At 46.2% G+C, this 24,761-nt stretch overlaps 8 protein-coding genes across 8 annotated transcripts; 2 read left to right on the top strand and 6 right to left on the bottom strand.

Annotated features, from left to right (window-relative positions):
- Window positions 1–2,460: 2,460 nt before the first annotated feature.
- Window positions 2,461–3,063, bottom strand: FOBCDRAFT_50852 (uncharacterized protein). The gene is made up of 2 exons (XM_031189387.3): window positions 2,837–3,063; window positions 2,461–2,789 (listed from the first exon to the last, which is right to left on the bottom strand). The coding sequence occupies exons 1-2, from the start codon at window positions 2,914–2,916 to the stop codon at window positions 2,627–2,629; spliced, it is 243 nt and encodes an 80-aa protein (XP_031033372.1). The 5' UTR covers window positions 2,917–3,063; the 3' UTR covers window positions 2,461–2,626.
- Window positions 3,064–4,465: 1,402 nt separating this feature from the next.
- On the bottom strand, window positions 4,466–6,094 carry FOBCDRAFT_252679 (uncharacterized protein; the record flags this gene model as incomplete). Its single annotated transcript, XM_059611003.1, has 3 exons — window positions 5,856–6,094; window positions 4,752–5,809; window positions 4,466–4,673 (listed from the first exon to the last, which is right to left on the bottom strand). The coding sequence occupies exons 1-3, from the start codon at window positions 5,919–5,921 to the stop codon at window positions 4,466–4,468; spliced, it is 1,332 nt and encodes a 443-aa protein (XP_059465735.1). The 5' UTR covers window positions 5,922–6,094.
- A 426-nt stretch (window positions 6,095–6,520) lies between these two features.
- On the bottom strand, window positions 6,521–7,204 carry FOBCDRAFT_263780 (uncharacterized protein). The gene is made up of 2 exons (XM_054706760.2): window positions 7,154–7,204; window positions 6,521–7,096 (listed from the first exon to the last, which is right to left on the bottom strand). The coding sequence occupies exon 2, from the start codon at window positions 7,036–7,038 to the stop codon at window positions 6,622–6,624; it is 417 nt and encodes a 138-aa protein (XP_054562735.1). The 5' UTR covers window positions 7,039–7,096; window positions 7,154–7,204; the 3' UTR covers window positions 6,521–6,621.
- A 1,187-nt stretch (window positions 7,205–8,391) lies between these two features.
- Window positions 8,392–9,144, top strand: FOBCDRAFT_205941 (uncharacterized protein; the record flags this gene model as incomplete). The annotated part of the gene is made up of 1 exon (XM_054706759.1): window positions 8,392–9,144. The coding sequence occupies one exon, from the start codon at window positions 8,392–8,394 to the stop codon at window positions 9,142–9,144; it is 753 nt and encodes a 250-aa protein (XP_054562734.1).
- Window positions 9,145–9,472: 328 nt separating this feature from the next.
- FOBCDRAFT_322576 (uncharacterized protein) lies at window positions 9,473–12,364 on the bottom strand. Its single transcript, XM_059612087.1, has 4 exons — window positions 11,424–12,364; window positions 10,278–10,853; window positions 9,632–10,228; window positions 9,473–9,570 (listed from the first exon to the last, which is right to left on the bottom strand). The coding sequence occupies exons 1-4, from the start codon at window positions 12,288–12,290 to the stop codon at window positions 9,520–9,522; spliced, it is 2,091 nt and encodes a 696-aa protein (XP_059467816.1). The 5' UTR covers window positions 12,291–12,364; the 3' UTR covers window positions 9,473–9,519.
- Window positions 12,365–13,657: 1,293 nt separating this feature from the next.
- On the top strand, window positions 13,658–14,705 carry FOBCDRAFT_143412 (uncharacterized protein; the record flags this gene model as incomplete). Its single annotated transcript, XM_054706757.1, has 3 exons — window positions 13,658–13,831; window positions 13,887–14,307; window positions 14,368–14,705. The coding sequence occupies 3 exons, from the start codon at window positions 13,658–13,660 to the stop codon at window positions 14,703–14,705; spliced, it is 933 nt and encodes a 310-aa protein (XP_054562732.1).
- A 405-nt stretch (window positions 14,706–15,110) lies between these two features.
- FOBCDRAFT_252675 (uncharacterized protein) lies at window positions 15,111–19,025 on the bottom strand. Its single transcript, XM_054706756.2, has 7 exons — window positions 18,429–19,025; window positions 17,812–18,374; window positions 17,036–17,364; window positions 16,718–16,961; window positions 16,447–16,663; window positions 16,078–16,389; window positions 15,111–16,019 (listed from the first exon to the last, which is right to left on the bottom strand). The coding sequence occupies exons 1-7, from the start codon at window positions 18,681–18,683 to the stop codon at window positions 15,318–15,320; spliced, it is 2,622 nt and encodes an 873-aa protein (XP_054562731.2). The 5' UTR covers window positions 18,684–19,025; the 3' UTR covers window positions 15,111–15,317.
- An 825-nt stretch (window positions 19,026–19,850) lies between these two features.
- On the bottom strand, window positions 19,851–21,423 carry FOBCDRAFT_243173 (general substrate transporter; the record flags this gene model as incomplete). The annotated part of the gene is made up of 2 exons (XM_059610529.1): window positions 19,851–20,059; window positions 20,136–21,423. The coding sequence occupies 2 exons, from the start codon at window positions 21,421–21,423 to the stop codon at window positions 19,851–19,853; spliced, it is 1,497 nt and encodes a 498-aa protein (XP_059465734.1).
- Between the last annotated feature and the right edge of the window lie 3,338 nt (window positions 21,424–24,761).

Here is a 24,761-nt window from a genome sequence, read left to right as displayed (position 1 = left end):
ACATGTCAGCGAAGATAATATCTAGTCTCCCAGCTGCAATGAATGGAAATTGATACAAAACTTGGGTCACGTCATTTCAGACCCTAACTGGCTAGAAAGGTGCCTTAATGATAGACACAGCGATCGATCTATCGCGTCTTGGCTCGCTCCAAGTTATCTGCGGGTTCCACTGTACATCTCGATCAAGCTTTGACAAAGTCTATCTTATGCCGGCAGAGAGAAAGTTAGACCGACGCTCGGATAACGGGATATCCGTCGCGCTATTGACCACTTTTCAGCTTGACATGGGAGTCAGTTTGGGGTCAAAAGTGACTGAACTTCCGATCAATTGGAACTATATCTATTGACATGCAGTCTGAAACCAACTCTATTACCCACGTTCACCTCGTATCTGAGATGAACAAGAACACCAGAACAGGTTGTAACGCCGAGACTATTAACTGGTTAGAGGTTGAAGCCTATGATATCTCAGCAAGATCGACTAAGTTCTCTGTGCTGATATAAGCTCTCAGCCACAGGTCTCAACTGCAAATAACACATCTATCAGCAAGACAGATACTTCCAGAAAACCTTAATGGCTTGGAAGATGATACTGGCTTATCAAAACATATAGTAACGAGTCTGTTATCTGATGTTGCTTGGAACACCCACCCGAAGAATGCATTAGTTTTCAGTCTTGTTCGGTCGCTCACAAGTCTACCCCAAACCTTTAAAACTTCAATGAGAAATCGGGGGCGCTGCAGACTTAAGCACAACGTGTCTCAGCTCAGGCCGACTTGTTCGCTGGAAGCAGGCCAAGTAACTGTTATGTCAGCCCCATTCTATCTATGTATTCTGGCCATGCTATGAAAAGCTGGGAGGGAATTACAAGAAGTGCAGAGTAAAAAGCATATACTCAAATTTACAGCCTCGTAACTTCTCGGTAAGCGGCCAATATTTGCGAACTGTTGACATTTGAAGTAGCCATCTGCCTGAAAGCATAGTGTGATGGAAAACCATGTCGCCGAAGCTGAGAACCTGACTCAACGTGGATTGAACCTCTCAGATCATATTGAGAAGTGGGATGCGGTAGGAGGCAGATAGAGTGTCTCTTTTGACATTGTGGCACTAAACTAAAATACTGGAGTGCGCGACAATTGCTGTGACCAAGAGTGAGATAAAGCTAGGGCAGTTATAGCTCTATCCGTGGGGCAATGAACTCGTGAAGGTAAACCAGTCTTCCAGCATTACTTTTCTGAAGGCCATCTTCATCCATTTCAGAAGACAGGAGTATACTCCTGTATTATCTCGAGGTCTGGAAAATGCACGAGTACGAGGTAAAGATTCACAACGGAACCTTACAGCTACACCAAGCAACCACGAAGCTGATAACATAAATATAGATTTAGTTGATAGAATATTAATTATAAAGAGATTTCCCTGTACATCTATTGGTCTTATTGCGACTTGAGCTTACGAGCTTGAGGGTATAGATAGGACCTTTCTTAGCAAAATAATTGGCCCTTTGCAAGAAAGATCGATAGATAGTGAGATTCCGATAATATGCGGAGCACTTCAGAAGTTATAAAACCCCATTTTTCCGTCAAGGAAGAACGTATCAACTAAGTCATCGTTTGCAAGCAAGGGCCGTCTGTTTGGAGATGGAATTTAGAGTGGGTTCGGATCGAACGTGCCGAATGAGATTCGGGAGGGATGACAGGAGATTGGGAGAAGCTGGAGGTTCTGAGAAATTTCCCATTAGTCCTTGCTTTGACCTACCTATGGTCATTTTCGGTAAGAACCGTCATTAAGAACATAACCATCTTGAACTCGTGGTCGAGGTCAGAAGATTGAGAAAAAGGGTTGCTTAGTTATATTGGTTATTATAAATCCTACTTCCGCCACACGCAAGGGCATGGAAGGCTAAGTTATGAAGTGCCTCATACCTGACGAGACAGAGGCGCAATAACACTCAATGATTAGTTACTTTATACGCCGGTTAACTCCAAGTTCTGGTGCACTATCAACATATCTCGGAGTGAAGTCCTCGCCTGGAATGTGAAATTGCGCTTGATGGCTGGATGGGGCCGGTGCATCCGTCAAGTGGCTATTTTTAGTACACCTTCAGGGGTTGGTTAGGCACATGTGCTGTTATTGAAGTGTAAAACCCGAACAATGACGGATGACTACTGGCCTTGTGGAATGCGAACAATTGCTGAATGTCCTGAGACAAGATCTTAACGGCACAAGAGCCGCTTTGCACCAAGAATACCAAATGTAGTATTTAAACATATTTTGTTAGACTTTCGCATCAAGTCAATGATGCACCGTATGGAGAAGGAAACTTCTGGATACAACATTGAATCTCCCAGTATGTAAGGTCTAAGTTGGCCCAGTAGACAGACTCATGCTACGATGGCGAGCTTCGATCGCTTTGTCGAACCAAGCTCACAACAGCAGACATAGTTCTTCACGGACGATTGACAAGATACAAGGGTGATATAGGTCAATTAAGTACCAAGCTCAACTCATAGAGATGAGAAGGTAAGGCTCGCTTCAATCGATGCTAATCTAGGAATGCAAATACAGTGATCCAAACCCCACAAGAGACTATGAACAGTCGAAGTGTACAATAGGGAATGTGCGCTTAGATAGCCATGGCAACGGCAATACCAGCAATGCCAGCCATTCCGAGGATATCAGCACCCATGGTAGGAGCAGCAGCGCCCTTGGACTTGGAGGTGGAGTGAGAAGAGGTGGCGCTGGCCTTGGCGGTGTCGGTCTTGGTGGTGGTAGAGTGATGCTCAGTCCTGTTCTTGTTAGTGAGATTCACACTAGTGAGATGAGGGGTTCATACTTGGTGCTGGTCTCAGTGGTGCTGGAAGCAGCCATGGCGCAGGTGGCCAGAGCAGCAGCGAGGAGGAAGTTCAGCTTCATGTTGAAGGATTAAGGTATTAACTCAAAGTTGTAAGTTTGAAAGATTGTAGTGAGTAAAGAGTGAATGAGATGTGATGGTTGATGCAGTTTAAGCTTTCAGAATGAGGCTGCCATCTCAGACCTTTTGTACTCGAAGTGTCCATGGTGTTTACTGTTACTGGCTTGTAATTGAGTTATACAATGTTCATTATTGGCTAATGCGTAAACCGGCATTTCGGTGCCGCAGTCAGCCAGGCTAGTACTAATTAGCTCGTTTACAAGCCTCAACACGGGCCGAAGGGGGGAGGATCCAATAGCTGTGGCGCGCAAAAAGGCAACAGTCTTTTCTGGCGTAGGAAAAAAAAATACGAGACCTCCAACCGTTGCGTTAAGCGTCAGTCATGCCATAATATTAGAGGATGACGCGGCGTACAGCGACGGAGTCTGGAGAGAAGGGCTGACTCCGCTCCCCCCCGTCATCCGCGGATCACCGTTGGTTCGTTGGTGATGCCGTATTATCCAGGCAAGTTTAGAGTTGAATCAGTTTAGGGAAATTGCCGAGGTCTAGAACACACTAACGATTGCTCAGATCCAATTGTTTGATCGTGTGCAACGACTTATTGGTGCTGACGTTTGGATGTTTCGGCAATTTGGTACCGAGTGATCGCCCCTATGAACGACGTGGCTTGCTTGATTGGGTTGCTTTGGCATTGCCCCGGAAAACGTCTGATCTACTAATTTAGTCCATCCCTGGTGACATGCAGGAACATGATGTCACAGCTGTGTGCTAAGAGGAGAGTTGGATAGCTTCAGGGTAGTAAGCTCCATGGGCCACGAGTAAAAGGTTCGAGATACTGCTTCATGATTAGATCTGTACGGATACTCAATATTCAAGCTTATTGTGAACCAACGGGTATGCGAGGCACAATCATCTACTTAAAACAATATTCCGAGACCATGGGATCTATGCTTAATGCTAAAGTCGGAACCGTTGAAAAACAAAATGCAGATTAGTCAACGAAGCTCCGTTTTGGATATGAATGTCCGTCAAAGACCTGCCGAGGGCTTATGCCCAGACTCTCAGGCTTCGCCGGAGAAAAATCAGCGAAGACGCGACGTCTTTCGGTATCCTGTCTCTTTCTAAACGCAGCAAGTGTATCATGAAGTTGGAAATTTTGTCTTGGATCCAGTGCCATGACAAAAGGTCTTCGAGAGCTTACGTATGCCATGAGATGTGTCGTGATGCTTTTCATCCTGCCTTGGACGCTTTGCCCTCTAGTCTCCCTTCTCCGTGGGCCCCATTCGGTGTACACGCGTCACATACTGCATTGTGATCTGGGATCTTGGTGAGCGCAAGGCAGAGTCAATACCTGACGCAATAAGAAGGTCGTGAAGTTGAGGCTTGACTGATGGAGAGAATGAGTATGTATGGTCGCTGCCGTATTGTTTACGAGCTTAGCTCGGGCTTAACCAACCAAAATGGAGTCGGCGTAACTCGACCAGGTACTTTAGAATCCCCCCACAACCAGCTCCTACGCTATTACACTAGCCATCATACCCTGTCTCGTACTTAAGCTGAGCCGTTGAATAGTGTCCCAGCGAGTCTCAACCTATACTGGATAAGCTGTACGAGTGACGGATCCCAAGCGAATCGGAGCTTCTGTGTCGTCACTGTCCATGTCATGTCCTCGACCCAACACTTCCTGCGACGTTTGTCCACTATCATAACCACCTTGACCTCGGAACAGGTCAAGCTCTTGAGGAGATGTTCTCGAATACTCTAAAGAACAACACATGTGTTAGCCAATGTTCCTAGACGATCCCATTATAGGCTTAGCGGCGACTCACCGTGATACGTGCGCAATGCCTGGAGAAATGGAACCACCAGTATAAGGAGGCACAGCAGCTGACTAACTCCCTCAATGTCGCTCTCTGATTCCATCCCCTCCCACGCACCAAGTACATAAATTCTCTCCGCTTGAATCCACCAAACCCCGAGACCAAACCACAATACTCCATCAAAGACGAGAACGCCCAAGGCTTCCGAGTTAAATACATAATACAAGGGCATAAATATCAACCGCCACCAGCGTCGTTTCTGTTCATTGTTTGGTGCTCCCAAGACTCCGTCATCGGAACACAAATTCTTCACTCTGTTCATCCACCATATCGAGACTGCGGGCCACAGCGACAAACACTGGATGGTATACCCTTGGATGAGCAGGACATAGCTCGCGATCATCCAAGAGAGAGGACTTCCTGACTTTTTCAGGCCGATCGCACAACTCGCTTTCCGTTCGTCGTAATTATCCCATCCTCCAGCACCGGTGATGAAGGTGCAGTATAATAACAACGCCGCTAGAATAAGCATAGCGAAAACTCGACATAGCATGTCTGTCCCCAAGCGAGAATGTAACGGAGCCTTTTTAAGAAAAGACCTGTCGTCTGTTTGGTGAACAGGCTTGTTGCTCAATCCTCCATTTGTTTCAACGCGTATGGCATAAAGCGTCAGTATATGTACACCACTTGTGAGCCATGCAAGGTCAGTCACCGTCATAAAATGATAGACTGATATCTCTTCTCTGTGTAACTGGATGATGGCAGTGCACAAAATCGCCATGCCAGTTACGAGTTGTGTATCAGCGAGGGTTATCACAAACGAGTAGAGACCGCGTTTCAGCTGGTTAATATGCGCTCTGATCCACCTTGATGTGACAAGAAGCTTAACAAAGGGATCAGAGACATTTCTTCGCACCCAATCATCAATTGGATTGACGGATTCTACGAAGCCAGGTCGAGGTGGTGGTCTCACATTTCCAGCCTCAATGATATTCAACCCAGATCTGGCAATGGCAAGATACAAGCTTATACTGAGAATAGCCAAGCATGAGGCAGTAATAAAAGCGGTGACGACCTAGTATCGTCAGTCTTGGTTAGATTCCAGCGTCATCGGCACTTACACCAATCCCCGCAATGTCTGGATCAGGATCATATTCAGTCTCGCATTTCTCCCAAGATGGGTTCATTGTAATGAACAAATACAAATGTCGAATGGCTGAATAGGAGGAGGAGAAAGAAGAAGAAAGAATGATGCCTTATGTTTAGGGGCAAGATGGTTTCTCGTATAGTTTGTCTCCTTACGATGAATAAGCCTCAATACGTACGTCACCCCCAACGCGCTAAGCCAGCCACAATCGTGTTCTGGTAAGGATTCGCATCCTTCTACACGAGACAACAAAATTAGTTCAAAGTGTTGAATAGTAGATAGACAACAAGTCATTCAAGTTCAGGCCTTGCAAGAATATGAAGTCAAGATGTTGATCATACAGCAGTGGATATGCATACACACTACTTATAGCCAAACATCAATGGTAGTGTCTTGGGAAGCATAAAGCTGTCACAAGGCTGGGACTCGTAAGCTGCTAATCAGTCAACACCAACGCTACTCCTAGCCGGCCTATAGGACCGAAAGCGGCTGAAGATAGAACAAACCTATTTGGTTGCCTAAAGTTTATTGTTGCGAGTTACGATAAGTCACCTCATGCCTTACAGTTTGTCTTCTCACGTCAGTCAGTATGTAAACTTGTAGAAAAGAAGCAACCTGAATTTTAATGAGCCTGGTGAACTAAGTCTCCAATCTCAAGGTAGATGATATTTCCACCAGAAGAAAAATAATAACCCTATCCATAGCTGCGATAACCCCCAGAGTCCAAGATAAAGCTTGCCCTAATTCCCAGCCGCCTTGGTTGTAGTGACAAAAGCCGAAGACGCAATCTCTGTCGCAGGATCCTCCTCAGAGACCATGCGCCAGTTGCACGGGATCTCCCTCCAAGTCGTCTTGTAGCAAGTGCCAGCGCAGCCATAGGCACTCTCCGAGTCCTGAATCATGCAGCGCTTTCCCTGGCCAGAGAACCTGAAATGCGCACGTCTGTTGTCCCAGTCCATGCAGAACTCAACCATCGCAGGAACAGAGGTCCCCCTGCAGCCAGTGTTGGCGTCGATTTTATAGGTGCCGTAGTCGGTGTAGAACCACCCATCAAAGCTACTGCAGGTCCAGCCACCACAGCTGGTGAAAACCTCCATGCGGTCTGCGGATGCGGTCAGGGCCAGTGAAGCAAGAAGGGCAGTGATGTCGAAACGCATGTTGGTGATGGTTTCCGGGGCAACGGTTGGGATTTTGTAAAGAATAGAGTGAAGTTACCTGTAGTCTGTAAGTCAGAGTTAAGTTGACAGAGAGTTGAAGCATTGTGACACTTACCAAGATCTTCCAGAAGAGGAGAGAGAGCAGTGTATGATGAAGGAACGGAGATGTTGCTAGAATAGATTTCTCGAAATCAAGACGGGATTATGACCAATATTTATACCTTAAGAACCGTTTCTTTATTTGCAAGATGTACAGTAGCTGACATTGGCCCCATAGTAAGCACGCCCAGAGGGCATCGGTTTAGCACGAGCATATAGCGGTGTCACCGATGGCGTCTCCATAGACCAGCCTCGGCTACGACCTGGCACGATGCTATTGCTATTATGACTTTCTATACTATTATAGAATGGCGGTATCCCTGGCCTTGTAGTATTGAAGGATTCAACGAATACCGCGAGGTTACATCTAGACCCTACATCTCTTCCAAAAAGAAACCTATAACAAGCGCAAAGCTACCTACTGAAAACAGGATGCGGCCCGAGAATCCTTTATCCACTGATCGTGACATGCTTAACCACATCTGTATCTATTCTTCAACCTCATAGAGTCTGGATGAGACCCTGCAAGCAGAGGCTAAACCATTACTGCTTTTAGTGTTTACGCCAAGACTATTGAGCCCCTGTCACGGATACATGTATGTGGACTGATCCAGCCTTATCCGGAAGCCTGGCAGGTCAAGGGTTTAAATGGATGCTCTTATCTTATTGGCTGCATCGCTGTTCTGATAAGAGGGTTGAGTTATTGAACAATTGTCGAGAGTTTCCCGCCTATGTAAAGCTTTAGGCTAATCTAAAGAAAACACGGGTATTTATATGCCCTGTAACAGTCACAGAGAGAGCAATCTCGCCGAAACGCCGGGTACTTCTCTAATCCAAAGTTCAATACCACGTGATTAGCAATTCCGCAATGGGGACCTTGTCACGTAACAGGGTCTTGTTCAGACGTCTTGTTCATGTTCTGCCCAGCCCCGACAGATGTTCGCTGGCGTGTTGCCTCAGACCTTGCTTGAAAGAACAATAGAAAGTACTTGAAGTTGCCAGGGTTGGAAAAATGCGTACTAAATCGTATTTTCAGTCTGTAGACATGACCAGACCCTGAACATAGAATATAACGGCAGAGGCAACGCGTATGAACACATTAATTGTAGTAAGTGCGACAGCTATTTTCAAGATTATAAGACAATGTCTTTGCTTCTCTTGACCTTCATTGTCCTTTCACGAAGCAAAGACTTTTCTACGAACCTTAATATCAATTAGTCTGTGCTAACACCTTGCTTTTTTCGGAATTCTATGATGTTTTCTGCGTTCAGAACTAGTCACTCAACTGAGGTGACTTCCCTTATCAAGAAGCACGGTGTCACCGATGCCTTGTTTATCATGAATCTCGGATACTTCACTAACATCCATCTGACAGAGGTTGGTGGCCAAGGCTTCGCCGCTTTGAGTCCTGGTGTTCGTAATGTCGACTCTGGCTTGAAAGATCCCATCGGCCTCACGTCATCTGGGTATCGTATTTTGGCCTTCTGGTCTAACCATCTCGGAACTGCAAAGGTTCTGATTTTAGCAGAGTATGCGTATACCATTCATGATGCTCGAGGGGGCAAGGGACCGTACTCCAAGCACGACCTGGAGTTCATTCGCTGGACTGTTGGTGCTATGAAGCATGAGATCGCTACTACAGACAAGCTGTTGGATGAGGGTTGCACAGATCACGGAGATATTCTCGATTTGGAGTATGAGATGCGTACTGAGGCAGGTATGAAATGCCTCTTGACCGGAAGTGTGAAGCCTAAGCGAGAGTACACATCCGCTGAAGAAAACATGACAACCTCTGCGAATGAGCATGGTTCCCTGGCTATCGCTGATCAGGACATAGATAAGATCACGGACCCAAAGCAGAGCAGCACCCTGGCTGGGGTGGAAATGGCTATTTCTCGCATCGAGGAATATGGGGAAAGACTAGAAGCTGAGAAACTCGCGTTGACAATGACATCAAGATACTGTGTCAGAAGTGGGAGTTCGCTGAATAGAGGCTCAATACATTGAACGAGAAGCGCGAGTTTCTGCAGAGCCTGAGACATTAGGTTGAATAGATGTGGTGCACCAGCGGCTATGAGTGGGAGCAGTTGGGCGTTTGACCAGTTAAGTCGGTCTCTTAGCTGGACTGAGAAAAATGTTGTTGATAGCTCGCATTATTTGGAAATTCATAATAAAGCTTAATCGCTGGGTTTCTTGGGCCACGGCACATCAGTAAAGCATACCGAGTTTTTGATAGCTGCAGCGTTGAGCTGGAACTCCGGTAGCTAAATTCAACCTGCTTGAGAAATATAAATGTTATATTATAGTGCATCGTTTGGCAGATGAGGGGCAGGGATGTTGAATATATTGGTATATGGTAGATATTTAACATTTTAATCCTTTCTAATTACTCTTGTAGTGCTTAGTGAAATCATATTCAATACTGGAAACTTTCTATGTAGAGGTCAGTCTTATATCGCTCGAAGAGGCTTTGATACAGATCGAGGAGACTCACCAGTAAAAAGGCCTTCATATCCCTTTTATCTTTTTGCAGGTCTTTCAGAATGCCGAAGAACTTGTCCGTTTCCAGCACAGTTTGAGGATCGGATGTCGCTACGCGGTTCAGATTCTTGATCGATCTTGGATCCACGTATTTGACAAAGATATCCCGCCTGACCTTTGCATACTTGTCGAGAATATCCTCGTCCGCTAGTCCGTGGTAGTATCCGATGAAACAATCCGCTAGACCGCCCACGTCCAAGACGGCAGTCATGCAGCCATATCCTCCCATTGGATTGCAGACATGCGCTGCGTCGCCCGCTAGGATGATACGGCCGACCTTGAAGCTCTCAACACAGCGATTATGTATGTTGTACAAATTTGTCTGTTCAATTCGATACTGGTCAGGGTCGGGATGTCCTGGCAGCATTGCCTTCATGTGTGCTGGTCGACGGGCCAGGTACTCTTCGTCTGTCAAGCCTCTGACTGGGTCTCCGTAGGTAACGCGCCACAGACCACCTTTTCCTCGGCGGGCGATGAGTCCCCAGTGATCATTATCGACCATATAATTTCCGCCGTCCCAGTTGTGCTTCTGGAAGCCGTCGTAGTAAACCTAACGTTCATCAGTACTTGGAACACCATTGTAAGTGTGAGCAACGAACGTTCTGAACAACAAATCGGTATGGCAATGTATGACCGGGCCAGTCTCTTCCGAACAATGAGCGCCTCACAGCACTAGATGCCCCGTCGCACCCGACGATGTAGTCAGCAGTGAGTCTCACTTTCTCTTTCTTCCCCTCGTCTTTGATGTTGACATCAACATAGGCCGACTTGTCATCCTGACCGACATTTGTGACTTCGTGATTGAACTTGACGTCAATCAGTCCCTGTCCTTTCTCAACACAATGTTGGTATAGAATTTGTATGATCTCGCCAAGAGGTAAGATGGTCATACGATCGGGATCATCTTCAACGAGTGATAGATCAAGACTTATCAACTTCTCGTGATCAGAAACGCGTCTCCAGCAAATGCTAGGGAATTTTGCGATACTGGCTTTACGAATGCCATCCAGTATGCCTGCGCGACGGAAGACCCGGGTAGCCGGTACTCCGTATTGTGTTGCTCGTAAACGTGTGTCAAGATGCGGCCATGACTCCAGGACTACTGAGGGAATGTTTTTCTGGGCAAGAAGAAGAGCCAGCAACAGCCCCGAGGGGCCAGCACCAACGATAATGATCTGTCTGATGTCAGCAAAGCTTTCGAGGGATAAGTAGGTAATACTCTGCCTTATCGAACTTGTGGCCTGATGAAGATGAATCCATGATATAAAATGGCTTGAATTGAAATCCTCGAGGCTGCAATGAAGCTTAGTTATGCTATCAACTCTGGTATGTGATAGTACTCGCCGTAAGTAAAGAGAATGATCAAGGTGTTATATATGTCGTCAATGCCCCTAAGCTCCGCACCAACCTTGTTGGCGATCCCAGCCCCCAGCGCGGGGTTACAGCACCAGATCTCACATCATCGGCATCTGTAAGCGGTAATAACAAGGGAACAAACCGCTAACTTGAAATGGATAAGGCTTGGCCTTTATTGCACAAAATTCCACCGTGAGAGTTGGTCAGGATAGTATGCGTCAGGTTCTTAATTAATATTAACTCTATATAAAGCCAACTTTGACTTTTGGCAGCAATTGCCACGAATGGAATGAAGCGTGCTTCCAGGTACTCCTCCCAGCCTCAATTTAAATCTCTTGACCAAAAGGCAGGTAAGCGGGTGCATTAATGCCATCGCAAGAGTAGCGCACAATATATGGGCTGGCGGTAACGTCATTACCAACGAGAACCTGCCCATTGGGAGCTGTGACTGTAAAGTAAAATCCACCGCCATACTGCGCCTGACCATAGACGAACCGAATGGGAATGTATACACCAGCGGGGAGGTCGATCTCAAAGTGTGCACTGCCAGCGATGTGATCAGGTTGGTTGTACAGAGCCTTGGCGGCGGCATTACCGGAGCTCCATTGGCCGTACGCCTTGTCACCAACCCACAGGTACAATGCGTCGTTGGCGTAGGGAATGTCAAACTTGTAGGTACCAGCGTCGCAACTGTAGAGATAACCGTGGTGGTTCAGGGCGAAGTAGTCAAGAGGAAAGTTTTGCGTAGAGCCGTAAATTGGGCCTGTCGTGGCGCCGTTGCTGGGCTGGAAGAGGCCACCGATCTGACGGGTTGTGCCGACGTAAAGGGGATTGTCCTGCTTGAAGGATTCGGGGACGAAGCTGGAGTAGGTCGTGTCGGTGTTCTGGTTAGGGTTGCTGTAGTATGCCCAGTCAAAGCCGAGGTTGTTACAAGCGGAGGGGGTAGGGCACTGCGCTGCACCGGTTGTTGTTGTTGTTGCTTCCTCGGTGGTTGTGGTTGGTGCCTCTGAGGTAGTATCAACAGCGGTAGTCGTCGTTGCGATTTCAGTGTTTGTTTCTTCAGTTGTCTTAGAGCTCAGCTCAGTTGTAGAAGCGGCATCGGATTCAGACACGGTGGTGGCCAGGTCAATCGACGTAGACAGTTCGCCCGTTGTGGAGGTGACCTGAGTAGCTTGAGAAGTGACTGGCTTGCAGGGTCCGGCAGAAACACCGACGCTGAGACAAGCCAGCACGCTAATGAGTGTCTTTGAGTTCATTATGACGTTGAGGCGTTGAACAAAATTTTAACGAGAGACTTGAAACCCGTAAACGAGTGGGTGGGTAAGACAATGACAGAACTCCAACAGCAATGTTGGGTTGGGTCATGGCGGGAGCGTTGATAAATACCGTCCCCTGGCAGCTAAGTCTGCAGAGGCAGCTGGCTGGCTAGACCTGTTCCAGCACCTTTGCTAACTCGTTTGGTACCCTAATTTTACTGACGGGGCTACGATTGGTGAGCCCCTGGATGAAAATCGATAGTTTGGCCACTAACGGGATTTTCATGCACGCTATTGAAACAGAGCCCCGGAGCGGCTGAAGGAGCAAGGATAAAGAAATGAGGATGCGCGATCAGCTTGCATATATTTATTTTCTCTTAAATAAGGATGGTGTTGGGTATAATTGTCGTTTAGCTTAAGTAATAGTAGTGCTTTTTGATAGGCAAGGGATTTAAAACTTGATAGTATTTATTATTAAAAGATAATACTCTAAGCCTAAGAGTAAATATTTCTAATTACTACCTACTCTATTCTTAAACCTATATTTAAGATATAAAATATAAAACTAGGGATAATTAGAAATATGAAGGTTTAAATTTATATATTCAAATGAATAAGAGTATTTAGTTTATTTATTGTATAGTAACAGCACAGATAGGATATCTTAATATACCATAACCAAGAACGTCATAACGGCATAGCTAGAAAAAGTAAGTCGAAGGAGTTTATATTAACCTTTTCAATGCTTAAAAAATCTCTGACCTCTCCCCAAGATGACCACTGCTCTAGTCTACTTGGTTAGGCAGAGTCGACACGAAGTCAAAGCGAGGAGAATGGAATCCTCTCATGTATCGAATACACAAAAGCCCACTGGTCTGAAAACCACAGCGACTCGATTAGAGTTGAGAACTAGGTATCGCTTTGCGAAATCGATGAGAAATTGATATCGTCACATTAAACTGTGTGCGGGTCAGATCTGCCCTCCCTCTTAGCTGAGTCATTCTGGTCGGTCCTCTGCTCATGTCGGCTTCCGACCCAGGCCGAGATTTCTAAGCCGACTGACATTTCAACTCATCATGACTTATCGATGTTCCCACTATTGGCCACTGCATAGCGATCCATGGCGGTTTGAGTCTCTGGTCTCGGCAATTGATGAAATCCCGAACTAAGCAAGTAACACTAAAAGATTACAAAACCTTTTTTATCTCTCACCCACCGATGAATATATTTAGCAGGTATAGGTCCCAGTCTATCATCGGCCTGTCCTGCAACCCTCACTCTCGTACATTAGCGGTCTCTGTTCTGACAGTCTGCCCACATCTTTTCACCCTGCACAACAGCTCTCTCTCAAAAACCATTCAATAACTATGTCTAAGATCCTAACTGTTTTTGGTGCCACGGGAAACCAGGGCGGTTCCATCATCCGGGCTGTCCTCGCCGATGCAGTGCTATCCAAGGATTATAAGATCCGAGGTATTACTCGCGATGCATCTAAGCCTGCGGCAAAGGCCTTGGTGGAAAAAGGTGTCGATGTCGTTTCTGTATGCTCATGTCCCATATCAGTCATCCCATGCCAAATCTGACATTATTCATCAGGCCGATATGAACTCGAAGGCGTCGCTCGCCGATGCCCTGAAAGGCTCCCACACCGTCTTTCTTGTCACGACGCCAGATTTCATGTCTGGTGGTGGAACGCAGGAGCAAACTCAGGGCAAGAATGTTACAGACGTCTCATCTGATGTTGGAGTAAAGTATCTGATCTACTCTTCTCTTCTTCACGTTACTGAGGCCACCAACGGACGCCTCAGCCATGTGGTTCACTTCGATGATAAGGCGGAAGTGGAACGCTATATCCGCTCGAAGTCTATTCCGAGTACATTCGTGCTTCCTGGATATTTCATGAGCAACTTTACAGCGTTGCAGATGATTAAGAAGGGTAAAGATGGTGTTTACTCGCTCGCCTATCCCGTTGGTGACAAGGCCAAATTTCCACTTGTCGATGCTGAGTCCGACATTGGTAAGTCACAGGACCCTGTTTACCGCTCCAGCAGGCTCAAACTAATCCTCTGAACCAAAGGAAAATTTGTCGTCGCGGCCATCCGTAATCAACCCATGGTCTTGGGTAAGCAGATCCTGGCCGCAGCTGACTACTATACCCCTGCGCGCATCGTCTCCGAATTCGAGGAAGTGACCGGCAAGACGGCGCGTTTCATCCCTATCGACGCAGCTACATATAAGAGCTTCCTCCCTGAACCGTTGGCCGACGAGATGCTTGAGAATCACTTGTTTATCGAGGAGCCAGGCTACTACGCTGGACGAGATCTGAGGGAGAGTTTGGACTTGCTCGAGAGTGTTGGACTGAAGCCTACCAGCTGGAAGGATTTCTTGACCGCCAACAAGGACGCGTTTCAGTAAGGCGGGCTTCTAAATCTCTGTGGCTATATGATGGGTAAAGGAGATCCCTTTTCACCACGAGCAATGGCAAGGGCAAAGGATCACGGTGCAGTCATCATCTCCGATATGACCTTTAGATTCGAGTTTTAAGCATATAACACTGGAGTCCTGTTATCCGAAAGAAAGTTGTGTGTTGCAATGATCGTCATTGACGTGTATAACGATCACTCTAGCCATTGTGAGATGTCTTGACGACCTACTTGATTGGAAAGTGGCCGCTACAGTACCAGGCGGCAAAGTAACAATAGCCTGCAATGCAGAGGAAAGGCGGCAATATGAAGATCTGCTACAATGTCACAAATCGCTATAGTCTATCTTCTATTACCAGGCTGAATAGCCTTGGACTATTGGTTTGATCCAAGCGCAAGATAATTGTCCCCACGGGGACTTCGCTTATATATTAACTCCTACCTATATTATAGCTTTGAACTCCTGCAGCCTATTTCTGGCTCTCTATTGAATTCCAACCTCTCCAGACCTAGTAGGTGGCTTGACTTGTCCCGTAAGATAACGATCTCAGCGATATAGGTGGCTGTCAAAACACGTTGGCCGAATCCTTGCCTTGCTGCGCCATCAACTCAGGCCATCTCTATCAGCGAGTTTCATCTCCAGCTGCTCACTCAAAGAAAGTGCAATAGGTGAAGTTTTACCAGCTTGCCGTAAAGATCGCTGCAGGAATTTAGCACTGGCGACTTTCGATGCTTCCTCTTGACCAATATCCGAATTAGATAACAAGACCAAGGCGACTGTATGTACAGCGTAGCTCTGTATGGGATTTTGCAAGGCCGTGTTAATATCCTCCATCGATTTGAAGATGTTGACAATGTGCAGGACTGCATTCCCCACGTGCTTGCAGCTTGGATTGGCGATATATGATGAGTTACGTCTATTGCCGCCTTGGGCGCTCTGCATCGTTGGTTTGTAAAGAGAAAGTATGGTCATTTGTATCAAGACATGTATGAAAACAGAGTGCTGACATTTGAGGCCGTGTGGCAGCCTGAAGCTTTCAGGTATAGCAGATTGTAAGGATATTAGCTCATTCTCAATAGTCTTATGGATGCCCCAGTAAGCTTCATCGTTTGCATTGTCGCCATCTTCTGTTTTCCTTGAGCCGGAAAGATAGACGGTACGATGGAAAAGAGATGCTGCTAGTACTCTCAGAGCCAGGAGCGAGCATGCACGATCTGGGCCATGCAGCACGCGTTGCAACGTACTTGTTTCCTCTGGACATCCACTCTGAAACGCTTGATCAGAAGCTGGGAGAGAAGCATGTACCTGTCCAAATAATATGTCAGAGAGCCGAAAGCTAGCTTGATTAAACGCATCAGCTTACCTGCGTACTATCAATGATTGAAGGCAGGCTCGAAGTTGCAAAGAGAAGCCTATCCGAAACATATAAGCACCACCAAGTCCTGCGACACTCCTCCAGTACAATCCAGTCGCGCGATGAGCCGAAACCGCGAGGAGGGAGGGTCTCCGTCTCGTCATTCCTTCGTCCCTGATGCAGATTTAGCATTTGGGCCATGCGGATACTCCGAGCCAGGCTGACGGCTGCCCGTGAGAAAAGACCTTTGCGCGCCTCGAAGTTTGCAATCAAGAGCCAAGCCTGGACATGAGCTAGGTCAAAGGAACGCTGACCTTCATCCTACGTTGAGCATCAGTTCAGATCAAACTTGGACACGAGCTTGGAATTCAACCATACATCCATCTCGTCAGCTTCCGCATATGCCCTGGCCTGCTGATAGAGCGGCATGGCGAGAGGCTGGCAAGTTGACCCATGACTTGCCCCTGTTGCGCAAACAATGTACTGCAGGCACATGGGCGGCTGGTTTGCACTGGACAACTCAACACACGTTTCGTAGCGTGATCGATGAATCATGGGTGTTGCATGGTTCATTTTTTCGAAATACAATTTCATCCTGGCCGTAAGGAATTAGATTTCAACATGTGACTGGGGCCATGACTTAACCCACATTTCGGAAGTCACTGGAGGATCACCAGCGATGCCGTCAGTAGCTGCAGCTTCATTCGACGTTAGAGCATCAACCCTAGTGGAATCGTCCTGTAGACTGCCAAGATGCCCAGGGCTTCTACCACCTGCTAAGCAAGTCTCAGGTAGCGGCGGTAGCGATTCGTCTCCGGCGTGTGGGCTTGTGTTTTGACCGGATGCATGGCCAGCCCGTGAGTGAGATCTATCGACTCGAGCTTCCAACAGCGCTGTTCATACATAGTTTGTCAGCCACACAAAGATCAAATGCTACCTTCCCTGCCCAGAACGGCAGAATGCTTACTTAATTTGGCTTCGAGATCGCGAACCTGTTTGCGCTTGCCTGTCGCTGTTTTCCTCTTGTCCGGATAGCTGCAGTTGTAGCCTTGCCTAGAACATCGGGAGCATTTGGGTAGGGCGCGATCACAACTTTGCTTCTTGTCCTTGCATGCAAGACAAGAGAAACGTGGCGTCATATTGACAGGCACTGCCTCGATTTGAATAATGAGGAATACGAAGCTGATAAAGTCTAGATATGATTGAATCAGACGGCTCGCAAAGGCCAGCTTGTGGATTTTGCCATCGCCCAGGCACGTGAGTGGCATAATCAAGCCTCGTTGGCTCCACAGTAAGCTAAGGTAAGCCAGGCACTTTAGGTTTTACGTTGCACCTCGAAAGTTTCTGTGTTGTGTTGGCGCAATGCACAAATATCGTCATGCACGCGACCTATTCATTGACTCGATTATCCTACTGTATGAGAAACGTAAAGAGGATAACTAAGGGAATCATCATCGAGGCGGTACTAGAGAATACTCCCATGACAATTAAAGACGAGGCTTGTAACCTCAAAGGACTATGAAAAAATGCTATAACTACTACACATGATAAGCGGATAAATGCTGCACGTAGTGTGAGCAATGATAGAAAAGAAATGAAGTCGCAGGGTGATTACACAGTCCAAAGTGAACCAAAAGCAACACCGACTATGGGCGCTTCATATATACGCTTCCTTCCAACCAAGTGCCTAGCGTTTTAAGCTCAGGATGCATGCACCGCAATTCTTTGACATCAGCACCATACCCTTCTCTTTCAAAGAAGGCAAACATGGTGCCCATTTCCTTCGATAGCCACAGCGTCATCCTTGCCAGGATGCCAGCAGCCAAGGGCACCTCTGACCCAGTCTTCTCCTTGAATACCGCAGCCATCTGATCGTACGTCAACTCATCCCCTGCGAGCGAGATGCTCTTGCCAACGAATTTATTGGTATCGGTGAACGCTTTGGCTGCAAATGCTCCAATGTCGGCTGTCGCAATCAGTTGAAGAGGTCGAGATTTCACAACCAATTTCCAACACGAGGCAAAGATTTTGCCAACAAGACCGCCGTCAAAGTTCTCCATAAATGCGACAGGGCGGAGTATGGTCCAGCCCATGTCAGTCCCAGTAGTTCTGCGTAACAGATGGAGCTCGACGTTGTGCTTGCTCATGAAATGGGGAATATCGGTGGGGTTCTCGATCGATTTGAGTCCGTTGCGGTCGACAGAGGAGTAGACGAAATGCTTAACCTTGTTCTTAAGAGCGGCATCCACAAGATCTTTGCCTTGCTTCTCTTCGATGATCGGTCCCGTTTTGTTCATTGCAGGGGCCTATTCCAGCAATCAGCATGTCCATTCGTTTCGAAGCAGTCGAGATGTACTTACTTGAACGCTGAAAACACCCCATATAGGCGAAGTCGCGACCTTGCTGGCGTTCTTGAAGACGGCATCTGTGTCATCCAAGTTGCCTTCTAGAAGTGTGATCTTGGTGGATCTGGCTGCCAACTTCTTCGCCGAGGGTGATGAGACGTCTCGTGTAAGGGCGAGAATATTGAAATCGGCCTGGGCGGCAAGCAATGCAGTTATTACAGAACCGCCTTGTTTACCAGTAGCACCAGTGACGAGGAGAGTGCGCGACATTGCTCAAGGGACGTGTGAGATTAAGAGGAGGGAGTGTCGCAGCGAGAGGCTGTAATGAGGATCACGAATGGGTCGGTCCTGGCAGTCAGGTTGCTGGGTACGTGTGCCTTTATATAGACGGACCATGAAAGTCCATTTCAGTCACACCGCGGTCAGACCGAAGATTCTTCATCTAATGAATTGTTCGACTGGGTTTCGCTGATTGCATCGAGCAGGAAGAAGCGGGCATTGGAAATCAGTAGAAGCCGCATTCCATCTGTGCGGAGTCGGTTCTGTACGAGGGACGCGCTCAAGTCCAGAACATTTGTTTGTCATCTCTGCAAACGTCGTCGGTGTTTTGCGGTGGATCTTTGTCAGGGTCGGTGTCCGATGGATGCCGACCCTTTAGCGCGAAGCTACGGACGTCTCAGGTGGGGCCAACAGTGGAGGCAAAAAGCATGGAGGGCCCCGAAGCATCTCAGTCCTTTCTGGTGATATAAGCTCTCAGCCACAAGTCTTAAGTGCAAATAACACATCTGGCTTACAATGTTATTCAGCTTGGGTGAAACTGAGAAGCATAACATAATAATGGCAATCCCTTAGGGATATTTATGAAGAAAACTCGCTGGCACTTAACATTAAGGGACATCAAAAACATGCAGAGATCCGGGGAGGTATTCCCTACTGCCATTCCACGCGCATGTCAAGTCAGTATAATATGCAATTACCATCTGGTCTTGGTCACCTTATACTTGTTGATGCGAATCGATGCGTAAATCCGAAATGGGTCATGGAGCAATCGGCCAAGTGGCGTTACCTAACCTACATCAAACTGCCGAGTCACTTAAACAACCCCCCTCAGGCCTTTCCAGTCTTTTCATTATTAAAGGCTATCGCTATGCCGCTCGCTTAACAAAAGACCTTGCGAAAACTCTTCTAAGTCGGCCAAGTTTGTCTTTCCATCCTCTCCTCTCCAATCATGTGCGTGAGGTTGGTCTCCCACTGCCCAGTCATAGACTGATAGTCGACGGGTGCGAAACCCGTGTAGAACTGTGTGATAACAATGAGGCGGTTGAAAATGTAACCAACCCAGGAACCATGTACGCCAGGCTGAGAAGAGCTTGGTGCAAAACGCTTGCATCTTGGTATGTCGTTATAAGCTGGATGCTGTTGAAATTTGTGGGCTGTTCATGCGTATTCCTTTTCTTCCAGATTCTTCTTGCCGTCCTGCGCACTCCCATCGAATAAACTATCCTCTATTTCCTGGGTAGGCATCTTGCGAGCCATCGAAACCACCTCGAAGACCGTGCTCGCTTCTACGAAGGTATTATTGAGCGCCTCAAGGTTGCGATTCATGGTCTCCGGATAGAAGAAGAAGACGACGATGGGTATCGAGGCTGATATGATGGCATATATGATATAATACCGGTAGCCAATGTTTTCGATGGCGACTGGCGTGACCATCGTGACGACGAAATTTCCACAGCCAGTGGTTGGCTGTGGAGACCGAGTTCATAGCCACTCGCAACCTAACAGGCGCAACCTCACTACAGTATAGAAAGTTAGCTCCAAGGAATCCGATCGGATAGAATGAGTTGAAAAGAAAGATGAAAAAAGCTGAAGCGATCGAGGCCGAGTGTGACGAGGAGGGAAAACTGGTACAAATAGCCAAACAGGTCATACACATAGACATGCCAGCTCCACTAATCATAAAGACCGCACGGCGGCCCCATCTGTCGATTGCAATATAGCTGACGAAACAGCTGAGGAACTTCCAAGTCAGAGCACACGCTGCCAGAATCTTAGAAAGGCTTACGCCAAGGCTGAGGTTGTCTTGAAAAATTGTCGATGCGTAGGTTGAGATGAGATTTCCGCCGCACATTTGCTGCACAAACTGTAGAAATATACACAGAAAAAAGCGATAACCAAGTTTCTCTTTGTTCTTGGAGAATAAGCTCATCAGAGAGGTTCGCTCCTGTCGAGCATTCTGGAGTGACGATTCGATTTGCGCGATCTCGGTGCTGATGGCTTCGTCGATCTCGGAACGATTCTTAAGTGCCATCAATGTGGCGGTGGCCTTCTCTGCCTGGTTTACTTGGACCAGCCATCTTGGAGATTCGGGCATGAACATGATGACTCCCAGAATGAGACATGAAAGCGGCATATACACAGCCAGTGGTAGCCGCCACTGCAAGGTTGACGTGGGTAGGTTGTAGAACCCGTAGTCGATCCAGTTGCACAAGGCATAGCCGAGACACATGAATATCCCAGCGGCCACCACGTCTCTTCCACGATGCGATGCAGGGGAGCATTCTGAAAGCCAAATCGGTACCACGACGCTAATTTCACCAATTCCTATTCCAAGTATAATACGGCCGACAACGAACTGAACCAAGTGATAAGCCGCTACCTGGAGAATCTGACCAATTATCGTAAGAACGGCAGCCAGGAATATTGTTTTTCGTCGACCGAGCTGATCTCCGAGAAAGAGACAAGACAGAGAGCCTATCAAGGCGCCGATCTGGAAAGAAGCTATCACAGCTCCTTTGCTGGTTGAGTCGTGAGACTTGAGTGATCCGGTCGTGTTGACAGTGTCTACGTCGGGGAAGATATGAACGAAGCTCTGCAGTGTCGCTAATGGGCCTACGCCGGCCTGATTGTAGCCAAATAAAATGAACGCTGGCGCAGCAATGAAGCCGATTTGAGCTTGGCGCAAGGCGCGGCCTCGAAGATTGAGGAAAGAATTGTAAGAAGTACCCATTTTTCCAGCAAAGAGAAGGAAAGAACAACAGCAAATTGATGGCTTGACTGGTTTCTCTCATTCTGGATTCATGGTTTGTTTACATACCAGCCCCGGAGAGCTAGTAGAACACGGGGGCGCATGGGGTAACTTGGGGCAATACGGGTATCACAGCACGATTCTTGTTGTGAGTTTGATAGTATACGATGATCATTACGTGAAAGTATTCACCTATTGTTAATAATGAATAAATATCATTTTCATCAAGACCGAGATGGTGATGATCCCGCAGTTAGTCTAGTCAGAAGCTAATGGCGCTGTTGGATGATAATGATTGGAACCTCGTCATGGGTATCAACGCCAATGGTCCATGACTTCAGAGCCTGTGCACTGATAGGTGACTTTTTTAGCTTATTTATTTTAGAACTAGGTATATTCTGCAGAGGCAGCAGATTATAACCCGGTAATTAGTATTATAATAGAAGCTATTAAGACCTATAATAGGTATTACTATAGGATTATATATTTTTATTAATCTATGAAGAATGAAGGAAGCCCTAAATTTATATTCCTATAGATAGTTATTATTACTTACTTATTTATTTTACTTTTTTTTTTAACTTTCTTTTCCTTTTTTCTTTCTTCTCTTTTCTTCTTTATTTTTCTTCTTTATCTATCTGTTGATATTTAAACTTCCTACTTAATATATTCTATTGATTTCTATCTAATTATAATTAGCCCTTCTACTGAAATCCTCTTTCACTTGACGCCTGCTATGCCCCTACTAACGCCATGTTATTTCCTAGCCGTGTTATGCTGCCTAGGGTACCTCCAGACCTGACCAGGGTCGCCCCTTTTACTAAAAGAATCTTAACTCATAGCGGCTAGACATATGGCTACAGCTATTGCTGAACTTAATAAGTCAAGAACACGCTCTGGTTAGTTATGGCAGACTAATTCATGTTCGCAAACCCTGTCGCCTAATAACCATTAATGAAAATAACCTCAAAGCGAATTCACTGCATACCTACTAATACCGCGAGTTTATATATTAATATTAGTATTAATTAATTTGCAAGTATTTCTTTTATATTCTTACCTATTTTAGACTTACTATAGCTACTATAGCGCCTAAAACGCTAATCATTAATACTTACCTATTTTAATTATTGCAACACCCATATCTTACTAGCGCCATAAAATTTCCCATATAAACTTAATCATCAGCAGGCTGTTAATGCAAATAATAATTGTCAGGGAGACTACGATTAATAAGTTGCCTATTAACAAGCAGAAGGGCTTGTTTGGAAGGGTCACACTAACTTTAGAGAGCGTTAAGCCTAGGTCTCCGTAGGGAGATTAGTTCCTGATTTATTTTTACTTTAAATAAAGTTTACTATTTAACTAAAGATACGCATATCATATTTAGGCCATATAGACCTTAGTTTAATCATGTATGAGGTACATTTCGTCTTCCATGGAAGAAAGTATCACTCAGTATCACTCCATAATCCTGATTAACAACTCTAATACCCCAAGTCTATAGCGCTCTTTCCTTACCTTCAGGTCAACCCATCATAAGACTGTTTTCAGACCTTCAGAAGTAGACAAAGCTTCTTATAAAACCGGATAGCTTTAGGTCTCTTCGTATAGAGTTTGAAGAGGATTTTTTATTAACTTCCGTTCAAAGCGCTACACCAGTATGTAGTGACATACATCAAAGCGCCGAAAGGCCCTAGACCATCTTGGAGATTAAATTAGGTCGAATGATGATTAGAATGTTAGCAGTGAGATCTGTTTCAGATGAGAAGCTGAAAAGTTACCTTGACCTATTGAATGACATTTAGTATCCTAACTGACGTGCGTTCTAAGATGCGTTATTTAGAGCTATATCTGGCTAAGAGCTAACGCTGACTGCCCGGATTATCTTGAAAATGCCGGCAGACTATCAGAATGAAGAAGGATATATAGTCAGTGAATGACCCATCTCCTGGAGAATAACAGTACGATCTGAGATTTATGACTCCTGTTTAGTCTCCTTTTCAAGATTGCGAAGCCGGTTTTAGGAGCTAGGTTAATGTTTAGTGCTTTAGGCGACAGGCAGGATGTATAATTTATATATTATGATCATAATTAAGACATGAAGGACACTGAAATTGCTAAAAATAATTAATAATAATTAGTGGGGATATGATATTGGTTACGGATTTGCCATTGCATAAGAGCTGCAACCAGTTACCGGTATTATTTAAGTTTATTATATGCAAAGATAAGAATAACCTCAATTCAGTAGTCATCATTCCTAGCTATAACCCATGCTACTCCAACTGCAGAGCTTCTCAAAGACAGAACATGACTACTCGCGGTCATTAATCTCATCGTTGTCGAAGCGAGATCCAATACCTGCAAGGTCTTGTTCCTGTCTTTCTGCCTTTTCAGCGACTGTCATGCAAGGATGACCAGTAGTTGTCGCATTGTCAGGATCGGTAGTGGCCTCATTATCTTGGCGAGGCGGCGGCTGAATTGATTCATTGGTTGTCTCAGCGGGGCACTCAGGATTGGTTCTTCAATTCATGTCAGTCAGTATGGCGTCCTCTATAGAACGGCATCAAGAGAGTGTTAGACGGGTGAGTTACAACTTGGATGGCATGATAGCAACTGAAAAGGCACGAGTCCGGTTGTAAAGAGGACGGGTATAGGTTAGGTACAGTCGGGGAAAGGAATAAGCTGTGATTTAGCCGGTGTTGGGACTCTGGGGAGGAGCAGAGGAGACGAATGGGCCTTATATGCATATCAGCCATAGTCAAAAGCATATCCCTCAATTGACGTGTCAATCCAGAATAGGGTTTGAGGGCTGGGATTTCGCTAGCTGTACTTCCTGCATGTCTCTGATAACATGAACCTCTTTCTCATGACATTGAGCTTATGCCCTGGGATTGGTTCGACAAAAGACAGCCAATATTCCACCGCCACACAAGACGTAACTCTTCATTATTTACAGTATCTTAAACTATTTTGATCAAGTTTTATACCTTTGACTACTAAGATTCTCCGTGACCAAAGAAGGTTGAGAATCACTCCGGGCTCCGTCACGCAATGTGGTGGCACCCCCTTGTAAGCCACCAGTAAGTATGCGAGGACATATGATACAAGTCTACCAACTGATAAATTATTTCCCAGTAATACGAAATTCTATTGGACTTCAGAGGTTGAAAGCCCTTTTGACAGCTCCACTCGAGCCATTATGGCGCTGATCTTCAATTGGTCCTTGGCCTCAATTAAGACCCTCGCGATGAAGGTGTGTGATATGCAACACAAACAAGGTCGCAATTTATGTCGGTGTGCGCACAACATTAGGG

Source organism: Fusarium oxysporum, chromosome IX, assembly GCF_013085055.1.
Source record: "Fusarium oxysporum Fo47 chromosome IX, complete sequence".
NCBI classification, from domain to species: Eukaryota; Fungi; Ascomycota; class Sordariomycetes; order Hypocreales; family Nectriaceae; genus Fusarium; species Fusarium oxysporum.
This window is presented reverse-complemented; position numbering and strand designations above follow the sequence as displayed.

Bases quoted from the DNA above. Each gene is read 5' to 3' on its own strand.
- FOBCDRAFT_50852 (XM_031189387.3), bottom strand. From the start codon at position 2,916: ATGAAGCTGAACTTCCTCCTCGCTGCTGCTCTGGCCACCTGCGCCATG. The intron at 2,790-2,836 runs GTATGAACCCCT...TAACAAGAACAG, and splicing joins ACCACTGAGACCAGCACCAA to GACTGAGCATCACTCTACCA.
- FOBCDRAFT_263780 (XM_054706760.2), bottom strand. From the start codon at position 7,038: ATGCGTTTCGACATCACTGCCCTTCTTGCTTCACTGGCCCTGACCGCA.
- FOBCDRAFT_322576 (XM_059612087.1), bottom strand. From the start codon at position 12,290: ATGAACTCAAAGACACTCATTAGCGTGCTGGCTTGTCTCAGCGTCGGT. The intron at 10,229-10,277 runs GTTCGTTGCTCA...GATGAACGTTAG, and splicing joins ACCGATTTGTTGTTCAGAAC to GTTTACTACGACGGCTTCCA. The intron at 9,571-9,631 runs GTGAGTCTCCTC...ACCTCTACATAG, and splicing joins ATATGAAGGCCTTTTTACTG to AAAGTTTCCAGTATTGAATA.
- FOBCDRAFT_252675 (XM_054706756.2), bottom strand. From the start codon at position 18,683: ATGTCGCGCACTCTCCTCGTCACTGGTGCTACTGGTAAACAAGGCGGT. The intron at 18,375-18,428 runs GTAAGTACATCT...TTGCTGGAATAG, and splicing joins GGGGTGTTTTCAGCGTTCAA to GCCCCTGCAATGAACAAAAC. The intron at 16,020-16,077 runs GTAAGCTGATGC...TTATTTGGACAG, and splicing joins CAATCATTGATAGTACGCAG to GTACATGCTTCTCTCCCAGC.